The sequence below is a fragment of the Panthera pardus genome, unplaced genomic scaffold, assembly GCF_024362965.1.
Source record: "Panthera pardus isolate Hobbes unplaced genomic scaffold, ASM2436296v1 HiC_scaffold_6, whole genome shotgun sequence".
NCBI classification, from domain to species: domain Eukaryota; kingdom Metazoa; phylum Chordata; class Mammalia; order Carnivora; family Felidae; genus Panthera; species Panthera pardus.
The window spans coordinates 80,904,462-80,924,598 of NW_026526991.1; the positions used below are offsets into that span (position 1 = coordinate 80,904,462).

The following is a 20,137-nucleotide window of genomic DNA, read 5'->3' on the forward strand; positions in this document are numbered from 1 at the left end:
GGGCGCCTGGGTGGTTCAGTCGGTTAAGCATCCAACTTCAGTTCAGGTCATGATCTGATGTTGGTGGGTTCGAGCCCCACATCTGTTTCTGTGCTGACAGCTCAAAGCCTGGAGCCTGCTTTGGATTCTGTGTCTCCCTCTCTATCTGCCCCTCCCCTACTCATGTTCTGTCTTTCAAAAATAAATAAACATTAAAAAGAAAATTTTAAATTACCTCTTCACTGTGTTTTCTGTTAGGTTTATTTTTTGCATAATATTGTTCATTTTCTCCATCCAGTCTATGTGATCAGCTCCAAGTTCTCTCACTTGTAAACCCATCTGTATATTCCAGTGGTTTAGCTGGAAGAGCGTGTTCTCCTGACTCCTGCAGAAATATTATTATGGTCAGTTTTAAGGCAGAAAAATTCTTCCCTTGAATGGCAAGTTAGAATGCTGTTTCTTTTTCTGTCACCAGAATGGGCCAGGTAGGCGGTTAGGCCTCAAGAAAGCATTTATATGATAGCCATTTAGATCGCCATAAGGCTGGAGGAAATAAAATGCATTTTACATTTAGTAAAAAAAAAAAAAAAATGATGTATTTTTTAAATTTCCCTGTATGGAATGAATGTTAAGTATTACACTACCCTGATGAATGTTAGGGTAGTGATTGCATCTTGTTGGAAGAAGAGAGCTATGCAACAGGGAAAGGTTCTACAAGGCCTTAACGATACATTTCTATTGATAATTATGATGCTTTTCATATCTAGAGAATTATCTGAGAGTGACAAGATATGTATTAATTCCAGGCTCCAAAGAAGAGGTTGCAAAGAGAACCCCATGGCTCTGCCTACATCTCTAGAAATGTCCTTACTGTGCATTCTTACTGGAATGTGTAGGTAGTTCCTGGGGCACGTGAGTGTTTAAGGTTTAAGACATGTATGGATTTTAAATCTTCCAGTCTTTCCCTTAGTTGTCTGCTAAATTTCATTTTATTTGCCACAAAATACTATTTTTTTTCTTTTTTAAATCGAAGTATGATTAACACACAGTGTTAGATTAGTTTCAAGTGTACAATATAACGAAACAAGGATTTTATATATTCCTCAGTGCTCATCACAGTAAGTGTACACTTTAATCTCCTTTGTCTATTTTACCCATCCCTCCCCCACCCTCCTCTGCCCCTCACCCCCCGCCCACTTCTCTTCTGGCAACCACCAGTTTATTCTCTGTACTTAAGTGTCTGGATTTTTATTTGTCTTTTTTTTTTTTTTTTTTTTTAATTTTTTTTAACGTTTATTTATTTTTGAGACAGAAACAGAGCATGAACGGGGGAGGGTCAGAGAGAGGGAGACACAGAATCTGAAACAGGCTCCAGGCTCTGAGCTGTCAGCACAGAGCCCGACGCGGGGCTCAAACTCACGGACCGCGAGATCATGACCTGAGCCGAAGTCGGCCGCTTAACCGACTGAGCCACCCAGGCGCCCCCTTATTTGTCTTTTTAAAAAATATTTTATTTTTGAGAGAGAGAGAGTACCATTGGGGAGGGGCAGAGAGAGAGGGGGACAGAGGATCCGAAGCAGGCTGCACGCCCGACAGCAGAGAGGCTTACGCAGGGCTTGAACTCATGAACTGGGGGATCCTAACCTGAGCCTGAGTCAGAAGCTCGGCCGACTGAGCCACCCAAGCTCCCCTGTTTGTCTTGTTTGTTTATTTGCTTGTTTCTTAAAGTTTACATATGAGTGAAACCATATGATACTTGTCTTTCTCTGACTGACATACTCACATAGCATTATACCCACAAAGTATTATCAAGAATCCCTCTTTCTTGTTTCAAGGCTTACAGTTCAGGGATGCTCTCCTCTGAAAACTGCAAAGATGTGGGCACTTGAGGATCCTCATGTTGAACCTGATTTGTTTCTTGCTCATCCTGCTCGTTCTGCAGGTCCTGGTGATGCTCAGCACCCAGCTCCGGCATATTCTGATAAAGATTATGAAAGAAGCAAAGCAGAAAAAAAAAAAAAAAAAGGGTGTTATCACAAAAGGTGATGGCCTTCTTAGCCTACTCATGACCCTTTCTCTGGGGACAAGCCCTCTGTGAGCCTGGAGCCTTCTAATGCATTTATAAAATAAGCAGACATGCCCTCTTGCTCCATTGACAGAGGAAGGCTGCAGCAGGGACGCAGAGAACATTAGGGTCCAGATGCAGGACTCTTTTCAGTGCCGACGGGTAACAGAATTCCACATGATCATGGACTCTAGCACTCCACTCAACATACTGGTTTCCAAAAAAAGTCAGTATCAGGGAAAAATAAAAGGGGGTAGGACTGTTTTATGTTAAGAGAGTCTAAAGAGATAAAACAATTAAATGCATTGCATAGCTCTTGTTTAGATGCTGATTTTAAAAGTGTAGGCATTTTCTGGGTTTTGGCACCAAAAATGAATGGATGACTGACTGACTGAATGAATGAATGAATAAATAAATAAATAAATAAATAAATAAATAAATAAGCAAGTAAACAAACAAATAAATAAAAGTATGGGCATTCGAGGGCCAATTGAAAAAATTACAATGTTCAGAGAATTGAGGATATTAGGTTATATCATGTAATTATTGCTGTTTTCCTGATGTGATGATGGAATCTTGGTTATGCAGAAGACAGTCTTTATTTTTAGAGATGCTGACTGAAATAAACAAGGGTAAAGTCTTATGCTGTCTTTGACCTACTTTTAAAAAGGATCAAAAAATTCCATCTATTTACATATATAAAGATAAAACAGGGGTGCCTGGGTGGCTCAGTAGTTGAGCATCTACCCTTGATTTTGGCTCAGGTCATGATCCCAGGGTTGTGGGATTGAGCCCCTGCTTTTAGCTCTGTACTGAGAATGGAGCCTGCTTGGGATTCTCCCTCTCTCTCTCTCTCTCTCCCTCCTCCCTTTCTCCTGCTCGCGTTCTTTCTCTCTCTAAAATAAAATAAAATAAAATAAAAAGATAAAGCAAATGTGACAAATGCTAACAATTTCAAAATCTAAGTGGGAGTATATGATTGATCCTTGTATATCTTTAAGTTTTCATTTTATTTAAAATTTTTCATAATAAGGAGTTATAAGGGGGGAAAAGCCTACTCTATCAGTCTGACCCATGAATTTTATTTCTTTGTTTCCTTATTCTTTGCCTTGTTCTACAAAAACATTTAAACCATTTTCTGGTATTTCACTTCTGTTCATGCACACAATTAATCATTTATCTTTGAACATTTCTCTTCTTTAGTGACTACATTGTGAAATATTTCTCTGTTCTTTAAGGAAGTCTGAAATTTTGGTCTGAAATTTTTGTGTTTCAGCAAAACTATTTTTAAACTGAAAGGAGAAAAATTTGGAGTGCAGATCAGTCTCTTACTGAAATGTCTGTATAAATTACTGGCCATGTCAACAGGAATAACCGACATTCACATAACTCTTTACAAACCTCTTTCATGTGCATTCTTTCTTTTAATTCCCATGATGGACTTCAGTGGATAAAGTCAGGTATTGAAATCTCCTAGGGAATTCATATCAGTGATTAGTCCAAGGCTATATGATATAGTGGATTAAGTGGTCTCTCCAAAAAGATATGTCCATGTCCTAATACTAAGACCCTGAGACTGTGACCTTATTTGGAAAAGAGTCTTTACGGATATAATTAAGTTAAGGGTCTTAAGATGAGATTATCTTGAATTACCTAGACCCTAAATCCAATGACAGGTGTCCTAATGAGAGACAGAAAACACCCACAGAGAGGAAGAAGTCATGAGAAGACAGAGCTGCCACAAGCCAAGGAATGCCTGGAGGCTCCAAAAGCTGGAAGAGGCACGGCAGGATTCTCCTGTAGAGTGTCCAGAGAAAGCATGACCCTGCTGATCCCTTTTTTCAAACTTCTGGCCTCTAGAACTATGAAAGAATACATTTTGTGTTGTTTTAAGTCACCAAATTTGTGGTAATTTGTTACAGCAGCCTTGGGAAACCAATCCATATAGCCAATAAGTATGTGGACTAGAACTTGAAGTAGGTTTTCTGATTCCAAGGCTATGACTATTTTCATCATATCTAGTCCTTGGATTCACATTAAGAAATATCTCATCCCTATCACTTCCATGGCCCAGTGGCCCCTTGCCAGTGAGGTAAGGATTATTATCACACTTACGGATGAAGAAACAGGCTAGATTTTCCGAGTGCTATATAACTCTGCTTAGCTACTTCTTTGCGAATAAAAACATCCATAACTTCAATTTCTTCCCACCTAATCTTTTGCCACGCTATTCAAAGGCAGCAGCAACACTGTGATGTTGAGGAAGAACACTTCACTGGGTATGGGGGACCTGAGTTCTAAGCCTTGTTCTACTCCTGTGGCTGTGGAACCACCTAACCACTCTAAAGCTCAGTTTCCTGTTCTGGAAGAACAAAATTGGATCAGATCATCTCCAGGGTTCTGTCTATGTCCAAAAAAATCTACAACATTTCTCATTTTCATCAATTGGTTTACTGTCATGGTTAATACACTGCAAAAGAGTCAAAGCCAGGAAGTAGAAATGAAATATTTTTTAAAAGCTTCAGGATTGAACAAATAAAGAGGTGTGTGTGTGTGTGTGTGTGTGTGTGTGTGTTTTAATAATAAACTAAAAGTGTGCTTGCATGAAATACAAAGCCTGAGGGCGTTACTTTCCATTTATGTGCAGCTCTTTGAAAAGCTCATATGCCTCTATTTGGGTGTTCCATAGGCACCTCAAACTCATCAAGCAAAAAATTGAACTTATTGTATTTCCCCTCTACCTTGTCCAGGTTCCCATCCTTGCATATGTTCTCCCTATTCATCTCGATGCCTCTGCAGGAACCCTGAAAGATGTCCTTGAGTTTTCATGGGAGATATTCTTTTCCCTCTTCATTACTCATGTCACACCACTTGGTGTCCAAGCCCAATAGCACCTATCTTTTAAACCTGTGTCCTTTTCTCTCCATCTCCATGGTTGCTAGTCAGTGCCTTGCTTTGGTCCTCATCACTTCCTGAATCCTATTGGCGCCCTGGCTACAGCCTGCGTCCTGTGCTATCTCCCCCCATAGTGTCCTGCCTGCCTGCTTGCTCATCGCTCCTTTTCTTCCACCCTTCCTCTCAGAACACAAGTTCTCTTTAGCCCCTTTGACTTTGCATGTACTGTCCCTTCTTTCTGAAATGCTTTTCTTTCATCCAGTTCACCCTTCAAAACTCAGTTTTCATTTTCCTGGTCATCTGCCTGTACAGCACCTGCCAGGTACTTTGTACCACATCTGCTACTTCCGGCGTGGATTTATCATGCAGAGCCATTTTCTTTTTTTTTTTTTTTAATTTTTTTTTTAAACATTTTATTTATTTTTGAGACAGGGAGAGATAGAGCATGAACAGGGGAGGGTCAGAGAGAGGGAGACAGAGAATCTGAAACAGGCTCCAGGCTCTGAGCTGTCAGCACAGAGCCCGACGTGGGGCTTGAACTCACTTGGACCGCGAGATCATGACCTGAGCCGAAGTAACCGACTGAGCCACCCAGGTGCCCCATGCAGAGCCATTTTCTTGTCTGAGTCCCAACTAGTGTGTGAGGGGAAAGGATTTTAGATAGGTAGAGATAGTCTCAACACTTTACAGTGCCTACAACACAGTGGATGTTCAGTGCATGGTTTTAAAATAAATAGACTTCCTGTGTTCACTGCAGCATTATTTACAATGGCCAAGATACGGAAGAAACTTAAGCGTCTATCAACAGATGAATGGATAAAAAAGATGTGGTACAGACCAGAGAAGATGGCAGCGTAGGAGGACGCTGGGCTCACTGTGTCCTGCTGATCACTTAGATTCCACCCACATCTGCCTACGTAACCCAGAAAACCGCCAGAAGGCTGGCAGAACGGACTCTCCAGAGCCAAGCGTAGACAAGAGGCCCACGGAAGAGGGTTGGAAGGGCAGAGAGGCTGTGCGCACTACACGGACTGGAAGGAGGGAGCCGGGGTGGTGGAGGGGCAGCCCTCCTGGCAAGGCAGAGCCCTGAGTCTGACTTGCAAAAGCGGAGGGGCCGGACAGAGTGAGTTCTGACAGCCAGCGGGATGTAACATCTGGAATGTTATAGATCAACAGCTCCGCTTGGAGAGCGGGAGGGCGAGAGGACACCGGGAGGGAGAGGTGTTAAGCCCAGGAAGACAGAGCTCAGTTTGGAGGGGGAACAAAGGCGCTGGCCAATGCCATCTCCCTCTCCCACCCCCCAGCTGAAAACCCGAAGGGAACCAATTCCCATCACCGAACTTGCTTACACCGGACAAACACCCAACGCTGTACTTCTGTGGATCCATCCCTCCAATGGGCCTGCCTCCCTCCCAGTGCTACAGGGCCCTCCTGCAGGGGACCACCATCGACAAAGCGAGCTGAGCCTGCCCCTCCCGCCCCTGTGCACCTTGCAGATCCACCCCGGCTAATACACCAGATCCCATCCAGGCTGCACCACAAGCCTGGCAGTGTGCAAGTAGCCCAGACAGGGACCACACCACTCCACAGTGAGTCCTGCCCCTGGGAGAGGGGAAGATAAAATACACACCAGTCTGACTGTGGCCCCAGTGGTGGGCTGGGGACAACATCTGGTTTGACTGCAACCCCTCCCACCAACACAAGTTACTCTGGACCCCACAAGGGAAGTGCCCTGCAGTTTGGAGCCACCACAGGACTACCCAAGATGATGAAACAGAAGAATTCTCTGCAAAAGAAACTCCAGGAAGTAGCGACAGCTAACGAATTGATCAAAAACGATTTAAGCAATATAACGGAACAAGAATTTAGAATAATAGTCATAAAATTAATCACTGGGGCTTGAAAAAAGCATAGAGGACAGCAGAGAATCTATTGCTACAGAGATCAAGGGACTAAGAAATAGTCATGAGGAGCTAAAAAATGCTATAAATGAGGTGCAAAATAAAATGGAGGCAACCACAGCTCGGATTGAAGAGGCAGAGGAGAGAATAGGTGAATTAGAAGATAAAATTATGGAAAAAGAGGAAGCTGAGAAAAAGAGAGATAAAAAAATCCAGGAGTATGAGGGGAGAATTAGAGAACTAAGTGATACAATGAAACGCAACAATATGCATATCATAGGAACTCCAGAAGAGGAAGAGAGAGAGAAAGGGGCTGAAGGTGTACTTAAACAAATCATAGCTGAGAACTTCCCTGATCTGGGGAAGGAAAAAGGCATTGAAATCCAAGAGGCACAGAGAACTCCCTTCAGACGTAACTTGAATCGATCTTTTGCACAACATAACATAGTGAAACTGGCAAAATACAAGGATAAAGAGAAAATTCTGAAAGCAGCTAGGGATAAACACACTCTAACATATAAAGGGAGACGGTAAGACTAGTGGCAGATCTATCTATTGAAACTTGGCAGGCCAGAAAGGAATGGCAGGAAATCTTCAATGTGATGAGCAGGAAAAATATGAGCAGCCCAGAATCCTTTATTCAGCAAGTCTGTCATTCAGAATAGAAGGAGAGATAAAGGTCTTCCCAAACAAACAAAAACTGAAGGAATTCATCACCACTAAACCAGCCCTACAAGAGATCCTAAGGGGGAGTCTGTGAGTGAAATGTTGCAAGGACCACAAAGTACCAGAGACATCACTACAAGCATGAAACCTACAGACATCACAATGACTCTAAACCCATATCTTTCTATAATAACACTGAATGTAAATGGACTAAATGCTCCAACCAAAAGACATAGGGTATCAGAATGGATAAAAAAACAAGACCTATCTATTTGCCGTCTATAAGAGACTCATTTTAGACCTGAGGACACCTTCAGATTGAGAGTGAGGGGATGGAGAACTATCTATCATGCTACTGGAAGTGGAAAGAAAGCTGGAGTAGCCATACTTATATCAGACAAACTAGACTTTAAATTAAAGGCTGTAACAAGAGGTGAAGAAGGGAATTATATAATAATTACAGGGCCTATCCATCAGGAAGAGCTAACAATTATAAATGTCTATGTGCCGAATACCGGAGCCCCCAAATATATAAAACAATTACTCACAAACATAAGCAACCTTATTGATAAGAATGTGGTAATTGCAGGGGACTTTAATACTCCACTTACAGTAATGTATAGATCATCTAGACACAGGATCAATAAAGAAACAAGGGCCCTGAATGATACACTGGATCAGATGGACTTGACAAATATATTTAGAACTCTGCATCCCAAAGCAACAGAATATACTTTCTTCTCGAGTGCACATGGAACATTCTCCAAGATAGATCACATACTGGGTCACAAAACATCCCTTCATAAGTATACAAGAATTGAGATCATACCATGCATACTTTCCGACCACAATGCTATGAAGCTTGAAATCAACCACAGGAAAAAGTCTGGAAAACCTCCAAAAGCATGGAGGTTAAAGAACACCCTACTAAAGAATGAATGGGTCAACCAGGTAATTAGAGAAGAAATTAAAAAACATATGGAAACAAATGAAAATGAAAATACAACAATCCAAACGCTTTGGGATACAGCGAAGGCAGTCCTAAGAGGAAAATACATTGCAATCCAGGCCTATGTCAAGAAACAAGAAAAATCCCAAATACAAAATCTAACAGCACACCTAAAGGAAATAGAAGCAGAACAGCAAAGATGCCCCAGACCCAGCAGAAGAAGAGAAATAATAAAGATCAGAGCAGAAATAAACAATATAGAATCTAAAAGAACTGTAGAGCAGATCAATGAAACCAAGAGTTGGTTTTTTGAAAAAAAAAAAAAAAATTGATAAACCTCTAGCCAGGCTTCTCAAAAAGAAAAGGGAGATAACCCAAATTGATAAAATCATGAATGAAAATGGAATTATTACAACCAATCTCTCAGAGATACAAGCAATTATCAGGGAATACTATGAAAAATTATATGCCAACAAATTGGACAACCTGGAAGAAATGGACAAATTCCTAAGCACCCACACACTTCCAAAACTCAAACGGGAATAAATAGAAAACTTGAACAGACCTATAACCAGCAAATAAATTGAATCAGTTATCAAAAATCTCCCAACAAATAAGAGTCCAGGACCAGATGGCTTCCCTGGGGAATTCTACCAGACATTTAAAGCAGAGATAATACCTATCCTTCTCAAGCTGTTCCAAAAAATAGAAAGGGAAGGAAAACTTCCAGACTCATTCTATGAAGCCAGCATTACTTTGATTCCTAAACCAGACAGAGACCCAGCAAAAAAAAAGAGAACTACAGGCCAATATCCCTGATGAATATAGGTGCAAAAATTCTCAATAAGATACTAGCAAATCGAATTCAACAGCATATGAAAAGAATTATACACCATGATCAAGTGGGATTCATTCCTGGGCTGCAGGGCTGGTTCAACATTCGCAAATCAATCCGTGCGATACATCACATTAATAAAAGAAAAGATAAGAACCATATGATCCTGTCAATCGATGCAGAAAAAGCATTTGACAAAATTCAGCATCCTTTCTTAATAAAAATACTCGAGAAAGTCAGGATAGAAGGAACATACTTAAACATCATAAAAGCCATTTACGAAAAGCCCACAGCTAACATCATCCTCAATGGGGAAAAACTGAGAGCTTTCTCCCTGAGATCAGGAACACGACAGGGATGTCTACTCTCACCGCTGTTGTTTAACATAGTGTTGGAAGTTCTAGCATCAGCAATCAGACAACAAAATCAGGAAAAAAGGAAATCAAAGGCATCAAAATTGGCAAAGATGAAGTCAAGCTTTCGCTTTTTGCAGATGACATGATATTATACATGGAAAACCCAACAGACTCCACCAAAACTCTGCTAGAACTGGTACATGAATTCAGCAAAGTCACAGAATACAAAATCAATGTATAGAAATCAGTTGCATTCTTATACACTAATAATGAAGCAACAGAAATACAAATAAAGAAACGGATTTATTTATTTGTTTGTTTATTTACATATTTATTATATGTATGTATACATACACACATACACACACACAAGGGAATATTATTCCACCAAAGAAAAGAACGAGATTTTACCATTTGTGACAATGTGGATGGACCTAGAAGGCATTATGTTAAGTGAGGTAAGTCAGACAAAGACAAATACCATATGATTTCACTTATGTGTGGAGTCTAAAAAACAAAACAATTAAATAAACAAAACAAACAGAAACGGATTTATAAATACAGAGAAAAAGCTGTTGGTTGCCAGAGGGGAGGAGCAAAGTAGGTAAAGGGGTGGAGAGGTACAAACTTCCAGTTACAGAAAATAAATAAATAAACTTCAGTAGTAGGCAAATGCATTCTGCCTGTGAGAGATGCAGACGAAAGCAGGAAACAGGAAAGTGTGCTCACTCACCTGGCATCCGAAATCAACACTATACATAGCAGTGCCAGAGATTGGAAAATGTGAAACCAGACAAAATACTCGTTTCTAAATATTTTGGGGGTTTTGATGGCTAGATATGGCAATTTTGGCAGTCTGGTTAAAGTCTATTTTGTTAATTAAGCCAACTGATTTTTTAAAAAACTTCTGTTAACTCTGTCCTTTTTCTGAACCTTTAAATCTCATGGTCTCATAAAAAAATGTGAAGTTATGCAAATTAAAGACCTTCTGGTTTGCTTTCAGGGAATAAGACAAAACTGCTTCTTCCTAAAGAAGTCATATATTTGTCCTTTTATTGGCAAAGATCTTAATTTATTAACACATTAATTGTGTAACTGCATGTGATTTATTTTTATATGATTGTAGAATTTTCCCTATAAATAAATTGACATAAAGAAATATAGCCAAAAAAATTTTAAAGCCTTTGTGAAACAGATACTCTGACTTGAAGTTTGTAAGAAATAGTCTTTTTGCCTTATACCCTGAGAATGTGCACTGTTTGGTAAACTCTTACAGAGTGAATTATTTTATTCTCTAATTACACTTATTCTATACTGAGTCCACAAGGGATGTTCACTGACTGACAGGATTCGGTGGGTCTAATGGTAACAGCCCTTGGAGTCCAGGGACAAGACCCCTCCAAAAAAAAATCAGATGATACTATTTATAGAGTAATACCTTCAATTCATGTTCCCTAAGATCATAGAGCCTCACACCTTAATTTCCCGATTTCCTTTTCTCATCCTCAGCCTTGCTAAAAAACCCCATCATAAGTCTCCCCTTCTAATTCAGTACCTATTATTCTTTTTTCCCATAAAAGGTGTTTGGCTGGCTGGCTGCCTTTCTGTCTTTCCTTTCACTTCTTGTCTGTCTCATTATATCTATTCTCCAACTTCTAACTCCATCCCCTCATGCCTTGTATCCCCTTCTACTTCTTTGTTTCTATGTTTACTTACTGAAGAGTCCTCAAAGGTAAAGTCCAGGTTACAATATTCTTTTGGGACTTTTCCTTCTATGGATTTACAGAATTAGCCAGCCCTGAATCCAAAATATATTCAAAGGAGAAGTAGACAAAGAGATGAATCCTGAGCTTCCTGTGGGGGCTGCATAAGCCTGGGTGTGGACATTCTCACTCTAGCCTTCTTTTATGTTTTTCTGACTGGTTGAAACCAAAGGCCAATGGCCTGGGGGATCTATGGAGAGATTTGCTCATCGATAATAAACTGGGTCTGTCTCAGCCATGCCTCCGCTTTGATCTAGATGGTAGTGAAAACATAAACCCTTCCCGGGACAATCTCTGGCGTTTGTTGGAATTTCCTCCATTCCATGTCAGCTGAGTGACTGAATTTCAAAGACTGGGAGATGTTCAGCCTGAATTAAGAGTAAATAGATCTCTCTGGTGCTTCCTGTTGGAAGACAGCCTGTGAGCAGAGGGCAATTTTACACACAGCAATTTACTCTAGGGTGAAAAATGTCACAGTTATTTCACAAATCCCAAGGACAAAAGTAACATAGAATGCACAAATGTTTTTGTGCTTTTGTGTGGAAAGGTTAGCAAATCCCTCACGTGATAACAGCAGCCCTCAGAGGAGACGCTCCCTCCCTCCTGGTCTCAAGCTCTGAACACCCCGCACCTACTTTGGGGGAAACCCTCAGATCTTTCCTTGCCACCTTGAGATTTGAGATACAAAGTTCCCTCTTCACCCACTGTGATGCTTACATCTTCCCTTACCCATTTTGTAGTCTCTGTCACATGATGGAAGTCACTTTGAGGCTTTTCAGAGAAAATGTTGTTCTCATCATCTGATCTGTCCAATATGCGGTCCGTTTTGGTAAATTCCCTCTGCAAACTGCAAGCCACACAATCAAAACAGATGCTGTTATTATGCCTTAGGTCTATAGTTTAGGCTCGACCTAAACATCTCTAGAGGGAGAACACAGGAATCTTTCCCGGCTCCAAGGAGTACTGATTTCACCCTGTGTGAATAATGTCTACCATGGTATACTGCACAAAACAGGAATAGAGAGGCGGGATAAGTATTTGCTGACTGAATCAATAAGTGATTGAACAGTGAGATTGCAAATTCCAAAGCCATTACAGCTGTGTGCCTGCGTGCGTGCAGGTGTGTGTGTAAAATAAACAAATAATAAATACTCTTTTTAAAAAAGTAGAGTTGAAAAGTGTTGTGTGGTTCAAAAGACCATGCAGAATGGAGAAAGTCTGTGTTACCATCTTGATCTCTAGTTGCCTAATGTCTGCCCCACATATACTAGTTCCTTTTTTCTCCTTCCACAGAGATTCCATGCATAAACAAGCTATGTTTATGTAGATATATAAGCCTTTTTAAATATACATGAGAGGATATTATACACATTATTCTGCACCTTATATTTCTTTTTTAACAACCTCTTGGAGTCCATTTCATATTAGTACATATAGAGCTGTCTCATTTTATTTTTATTTTTTATTTTTTAAATGTTTATTAATTTTTGAGAGAGAGAGAGAGAGAGAGAGAGAGAGAGAGACAGAGTGCAAGCGGGGAAGGGGCAGAGAGAGGGAGACACAGAGTCCGAGGCAGGCTCTAGGCTCTGAGCTGTCAGGGCAGAGCCCTACACGGGGCTTGTACCCACGAACCGTGAGATCATGCCCTGAGCCAAAGTTGGCCACTTACCCGACTGAGCCACCCAGGCTCCCCGGGAGCTGCCTCATTTTCAAATGGTTATGTGGTACTTCATTGTGGGGCCATATACCAATTTGCTAATCAGTTCTTCATTAATGCATATGTAGATTATTTCCAGTTAATTGTTAACTACAAACAGTGTTGCAGTGAATATCCCTATACATCTATGGGTCGATGTGTATGTATGTGTACAAATATATCTATTGGATAACCCTAAAAATAGAATTGCTGGGTCAGTAGATACATATATTTTAAATTGTGACAGATTTTATCAAAGATTTTATCATAGATTTTAAGTTATGCCTTAAAGAGGTTGAATCCATTTACACTTCCAACAAAAATGATGAGAGTGCCTGTTTTCCACTCCTTTTCTACAATCATGTATTATTAAAGTTTTTTCACCTTTGTCAATCCCATATGCTTCAACTGGTATCTCTGTTTAGTTTTAATCTTTTTTCTATTAGCGAGGTTGAGCATTTTTGCGTATATGTATAAAACCCATTTGTATTTCCTGTTCTATGGTAATGTATTGAAATTCTTTGCCCATTTCCTATTGGATTACTGTTATTATCTGGAGCGCATGTGTGTGGATATGTACACACACACTCCCGTATACATCTGAGTGAATCGCAATACATTGTGATGGAGGTCTATGGCCTGAACCCTGAGGTGGGGTACACTTTACACCTACCCTGTATAGAAAGGGGTTCTGGAATCTATACAGGGAATCTAAACATTTCTATAGACTGAACAAATATTGCTTCCAGAAATACTGCTTAAAGTTTCCAAAGGTATATACTACTGGTATTAATAAATTGTAAATGCATTTAAAAACATCGTTGAGGGGCGCCTGGGTGGCTCAGTCGGTTGGGCGGCCGACTTCGGCTCAGGTCATGATCTCCCGGTCCGTGGGTTCGAGCCCCGCGTCAGGCTCTGTGCTGACAGCTCAGAGCCTGGAGCCTGTTTCAGATTCTGTGTCTCCCTCTCGCTGACCCTCCCCTGTTCATGCTCTGTCTCTCTCTGTCTCAAAAATAAATAAAACGTTAAAAAAAAAAATTTAAAAAAAATTAAAACATCGTTGATGTCATAATAGGTTTTTTGACACATGAGGATTCTGGGAAGTCTTTTACTTTAACACATTTCTTCCTATTGAAAAGGGTTGTTAACTGTTGGTTTATATTAGAACACATTTTTATCATGTATTAACCAATGCGTGTGTTTATTTGTCTGAATATTTTGTGCTTTTTCTACTCTAGAAAGTATTGTAAATGGTTTATATATTTTCCACATGAAGATAATAAAAGCACAAAACAAAGTATTTTTGTAAATTGAGATTAGAGCCTTAACCATTTCTATTCAACTGATGTCCACCTGGTTTATGACCATAGGCCCCTTTAGTGTCTTCCAATAAATATTCATGAGGTCAAAATTAAAAGAATTGTAGAGAAGAATGTCAACCCCACCCCTGAACTTGAAAATCTCATTGTTTGCATCCTACTGTCCCAACTAAGTCTCCAGACAGAGACTGTTCCTGAGAGCTCAGCCCTCACTTACTTCTGCATTGCACCTTCAGCCACATCCGTATTTTGGAGAAAGCCATTGTTTTTCTCAGTAAACTGTTGTTCCTTTCCAACTGTCTTCATCTGCAGAGACATCCTGTCACTTAGCTTCATAAGAGCCATTTCTTCAGCACTGCAGGGACAATGATGGCAACAAGAGGGCTTTCTTAGCAGGATGGCAACTACATTCCCTGCACTGATACACTGATAACAGGCCTATTTCAGGAAGTTTGGTCTCAACCCCTCTCCTTCCAAAACTGGCCATCAGTTATAAGGGACCCCAAAGTAAGCTCTTAGGTTTCTCTGTTCAGATATATACAGGAAAGTCTGTGTGTGTGGCTGTTCTTAGGACTTCTCTGGTTAACATGAGGGTTGTCTGAGCCTACAAACGTGTATTTTAAATCCTTGAATGGGAATATTATAGAGCAATGTATAAGAGCCAGGCTAGGGAAACGGGTTGGTTTTTATAATCTCGTTCTGATCATGTATACGCACAAAAAATGGAAAAGGAGAAAGAAGGAAATAGAAATCACTGGTACTCTGGAGATGACCAGAGATACCCGAGATATCCAGACAAAACCACTCCTAATATTTTGTTGTATTTATTTTTATTTCTAAATTTGATATTTGTTTTATTCTTTTTCTGTTGTTGACAACTAGGTCATTTCTAATTTTTTAATATCAATAATATAGTAATGAATATCCTTGCTTAGTAATTTTCAGCGCATCTCTATTATTTACTTATAATACTTCCTTAGAGGTGAAGCAACTAGGTCGAGGTGTATATGCATCTTTAAGGACTTAGAAAAATATTTCCAAATTGCTTTCCTAAAGGTTGAAACAATGTACACCACCACCAGCTGTGTATAAGGGGCATTTCCTTCCAGCCAGATAGGCAAGTGTTAGCAGAGGGCAGAGGAGTTAAGTGTTAGAGTAGTGAGGTAGTGCGGAAAAGAAAGGGGAGAGGAAATAGAAAGGAGGCAGAGAGATGTGAGGAAGCTTCTAGAAAGCTCATGTGAAAAGCTATAAGAAAGGATCCCTATGAAACATAACTCCCACTTATTGGCAGAAATCAAAGGGATTTTACCCATCACCAAAAGGATATACCTTCTTCTCTGGAGGGTATCCTGGCCCCCCAGAACCCTGAGAGACAGAAACCCCGAGGGACCGAGGGGGAATATAGGCTAATGGAAGGCAAAGGATAGCAGGGATTTTCCTAGAAGGGTGAACTATGGCTGGGATTAAGAATGGTAGGAGGAGGGGTGCCTGGGTGGCTTAGTTGGTTGAGCATCCCACCCTTGGTTTCAGCTCAGGTCATGATCTTGCTGTTCTTGAGATCAAGCACCTGTTGGGCTCTGTGCTGACAGTGTGGAGACTGCTTTGGATTCTCTCTCCCTCGCCCTCTGCCCCTCCCCCACAAGCTCCCTCTCTCTCTCTCTCTCTCTCTCAAAAATGAATAAATATTAAAGAGGGGTGCCTGGGTGGCTCAGTCAGTTAAGTGTCTGACTTCGGCTCACGTCATGATCTCATGGTTTGTCAGTTCGAGCCCCACGTCAGGCTCTGTGCTGAATGCTTGCTCAAAGCCTGGAGACTGCTTCCGATTCTGTGTCTCCTCTCTCTGCTCCCCCTACCCCGCCCCACTTGCGCTCTGTCTCACTCTGTCTCTCAAAAATAAATAAATGTAATAAAAAAAATTAAAGAGAAAAGAAAAAGGAATGGTAGGAGGAAAGAGGCTCTGGGAACCACAGATATTTTGGAACCATCTGGGCAGCCAACACCCTGGCCATCACTCTGTGGCAAAACTGAGCTTTGTCCTTGACCAGTGGGGGGGATCCACAGTGGATGTGGTACAGAGGGGACCCTTGTGAAGGAGAAGCAAAGGGAAAGACTAGAACCTTTGATGTGAGATAGCTCCATCCTTCTTAACTTTGAGAGTGACAAAAAAGACTGAAACTTTGATCTCTTTCAGGAGGGACACTGTGACCTGCCCAATTTCATCACAGATCCTATCTGGACAGTTTCATCTGTTTCCTGAAGGTGCTGAGCATTACTAAGGCAGTTCCTAGCTTTGAAAGATGAATGGCCATGAAATCTGCCTGGTTTCATGTCTCTTTCCTGTCCAAGAACTAGAATACTGTGCAAATAATATTTCCTGACTTTGACAATTCTTTGACATCCTAATAGTTTCCATTGGGTGATTCAAAAGAAAACCTGTTTCTCTCAATTCAAGTACCTACACCAATTCTGCATCCATACATTTTCTCTTATTTCAAATAACAGAATCCTAATGATGGCTTATGTTTGTGCAGCACCTAACAAGATTACAATGCTTTTCACATATTATCTTATTCAGTTCCCACAACAACACAGTGAGGAAGGTATTATTCCTGTTTTATGTGTCCTAAGCTCTGGGAGATGGTGTGATTTACTTAGAGTCATACTGGTTAACTAGCCAAACTAAGACTCAGAATTTCCACGTCCTCACAGCTACTTATAAGGGATTTCTTCCCCACCCCAAAAGATGATCTAGCTCAGGGCTTCCGAATAAAATTTTCTGTGATGTTGGAAATCTTCTCTACACTGTTCAATACAGTAGGTCCCAGCCATCTATGTCTACTGAGCACTTGAGATGTGCTAATGCAACCGAGGAATTGAAACTTTTTAACCTAAATAAATTTAAATTCAATTAGCCATATGTGGCCTGTGGCTACCATATTGAACAACACAGATTTTCTAGCCCAGGAATCAGCAAACTATAGCCTGCAGGCCAAATCCATCCTGCCCCCTGTTTCTGTAAATAACATTTTATTGGAACACAGCCACACCCATTCCTTTACATATTGTCTATGACTGTTTTGTGCTGCAATGACCGAGTTGAATGGTTGCAAGAGCGATGTAAATTTGGCATGCAAAGCCTAAGATATTTACTACCTGGCCTGCAAAACCTAAAATATTTGCGATCCTGCTCTTTACAGAAAAAGTTTGCCAACACTTGTTCTAGACCATCACCTTCTTCTGTGATGATGGGTGTTTGCCAGAGTGAATCAACTAGATACAGTGAATAAGAGTAGAAATGGGAGCTATTAGTCAGGTTTCTTTAGCTTCAAAATAATAATAATAATAGGAATAATAGTGCTTACACATGTGCAGCACCTTCAGTTTCTTAAGAACTTTCACTAAGTTGTTTCATTTGATCCTCACATCCACCCTGTATGGTCAGGCAACCCAGGCAGATCTTATTGCCTCTATTTTTAAAATTTTTTTTTAATGTTTATTTATTTGGACAGAGAGAGAGACAGAGCATGAGCAGGGGAGGGGCAGAGAGAGAGGGAGACACAGAATCGAAAGCAGGCTCCAGGCTCTGAGCTGCCAGCACAGAGCCCGACGCGGGGCTTGAACTCACGGACCGCGAGATCATGACCTGAGCCGAAGTCGGCCGCTCAACCGACTGAGCCACCCAGGCGCCCCTTGCCTCTATTTTTTAGATGCAGAAACTGAGACTCAGAGATGGTCCATGATTTGCCCAAATTTTATTGCTAGAAAATGGTAGAATCAAGATTTAAACCTGCAAGTTCTGGCTATGAAGGTGGCAATTATCCTACTGTTATATGTACATTTGATGCCCAATATGTTTTGATGGGTTACTTAATAACCTTCTCATCTCAAAAACAAGCTATCTTTTGAGGCTAACTTTTTTTTAGTAATCTCTACACCTAGTGTGGGTCTTGGACTCAAGACCTCCAGATCAAGAGTCACATTGTGCTACTGATCAAGCCAGCCAGGCGCCCCTGAAACTAACTCTTGACGAGTTATGTAGTGTAGGTCCTCATTACTCATGGTGTGGTTTGCACACCTGCAGTATCAGCACCACCTGGGAGCTTGCTAAACATGCAGAATCTCAGGTCCTACCCTGTCTCACTGAATCAGCGTCTGCATTTTCACAAGATCCCAGGTGATTCATATATGTATGAAAGTTTGAAAATATTACGCTCTAGACCATTGAAACGAGAATCCCTCTTCTCCTCCCTACACCCTATCTCTTCGTTGCTATGTGTTTATACCTTTGGTCTCTAGGGCTGTTTGGTGCAACTGGAATGAACCCCTCCTCCTTCCCCCAGCCTCACCAAAACCTTTAACATTATAAATTTGGAGAACCATTAATCAAAAGAAACAGATCAACTATTTTAAAGGACAGCTGATGAGATCTCTAACTTACATTTTGTGGGGGATTTTCTCCAGGCCTGACCACTCAGATTGCCCTCTTCAGTTTCTGCTAACCGGACAATTTGGGGTCCCAGGAATTTTAAAGCATGGTTCCAATAATCAAGGATTTGATGTCAAGGCTCCTGGCAAGGTTGTGACGAGACGGTATAGCTGTGAAATAGTATATACCTGCTAATATCCTTGTTCTTCTCAATCTGGTAATCACAAAATGTTCTCAATTCAGTGGGGTAGACTGGGGACAGTTAAGTTTCCCTGAAAAGTTCTGGTGAGGCCAGATCCACCTTTCCCCTAGAAGAGGCCATTTGTGAGAGCTACACACCTAGGCAGGCGAGTTTGCAGTTGGACTTGTCCTCTCTGACATTCCGCATGGAATGCAGCATGTGCAACCCTTCAACCCCCTCTCACAAAGTTCCAGGTGTACAGAGCTCGCCTGCTTTCTTTTAACTTACATCTCCAGCTAATCTCCCAGCTTCCTTGCTTTTGCTAACTATTGGAAACTAAATTCAGCCCTCTGTCCATCTGCCTACGGACACGATGCTCTGGGATGCCTTTCCAGCCTCAGATGCTTCTGCCATGCCTGTCCTTTCACCTCCTTGTCTGAATAAGACACTTAAGTAAAATCTTCTACAACAGAGGACATGACTTCTCCCGTTTTCCTCCCACTTAGCAGGAACGAGGAAGCAGTTGATCTTGCGAACCAGGGCTACTCCTATTTGATGGCTCCGTCACCTCTTTGCCTTTGAAATCCATACTTCCTCTTACCATTCTTTACAACCCACTTTCACTTCTTCTATGACTTCAGTGCCAAATGTACATTTCCCTTGGTACCTCATCTTCTCCCATCATTCTTGAGGAACTCAGCACCCACTGGAAGGGCCTAACGTGGTGACTTCAGGGATCCGAAGCCCCCAACTCTTAAAACTTTCCTCTACAACCACCAAAATTATTCAGCAGCATGGAGATACAAATTTTTATAGGCATGAACTTTAAAATTAGATCAGTGTTTCAAACCTGGCTTTGCCATTCTTTAGCTAATTGGTTTGTGGCAGAATTTAATTTCTTTGTCTGAAAAAATGTTTTGGATAATACCTGCCTAATTGGTTTGTCAAGAAGATTAAGGCAATCATTTGAGGAGGAAGTTTAGGGTATTGTGGGTGGCTGTTAGTCCTCTGGCCAGAATGTAGGCTCCATGAAGACGGGGATGTTTGTGTGCTTTGTGGACAACTGTACCCCAGCACTAGGAGTGGCTGGCATTAGGCACTCAAAA

The 20,137-nt window shown here is 41.0% G+C and overlaps 1 protein-coding gene across 3 annotated transcripts in view; it reads right to left on the reverse strand.

The window, feature by feature from the left end:
- The window catches only part of SMCO2 (single-pass membrane protein with coiled-coil domains 2), a 33,697-nt gene extending 14,474 nt beyond the window's left edge, over positions 1-19,223 (reverse strand). Inside the window, exons 1-5 of one of the 3 annotated variants that reach the window (XM_019452305.2) lie at positions 19,039-19,223; positions 14,642-14,779; positions 12,139-12,256; positions 1,821-1,957; positions 215-364 (exon numbers count right to left, since the gene is read on the reverse strand). In XM_019452305.2, the coding sequence (XP_019307850.2) occupies positions 215-364; positions 1,821-1,957; positions 12,139-12,256; positions 14,642-14,769 (533 nt within the window). In that variant the 5' untranslated portion in view covers positions 14,770-14,779; positions 19,039-19,223. Of the gene's footprint in view, positions 1-214; positions 365-1,820; positions 1,958-12,138; positions 12,257-14,641; positions 14,780-18,862 lie in introns of all 3 variants that reach the window. The other 2 variants (XM_019452304.2, XM_053895309.1) reach the window with 2 other exon arrangements.
- Positions 19,224-20,137: the final 914 nt, after the last annotated feature.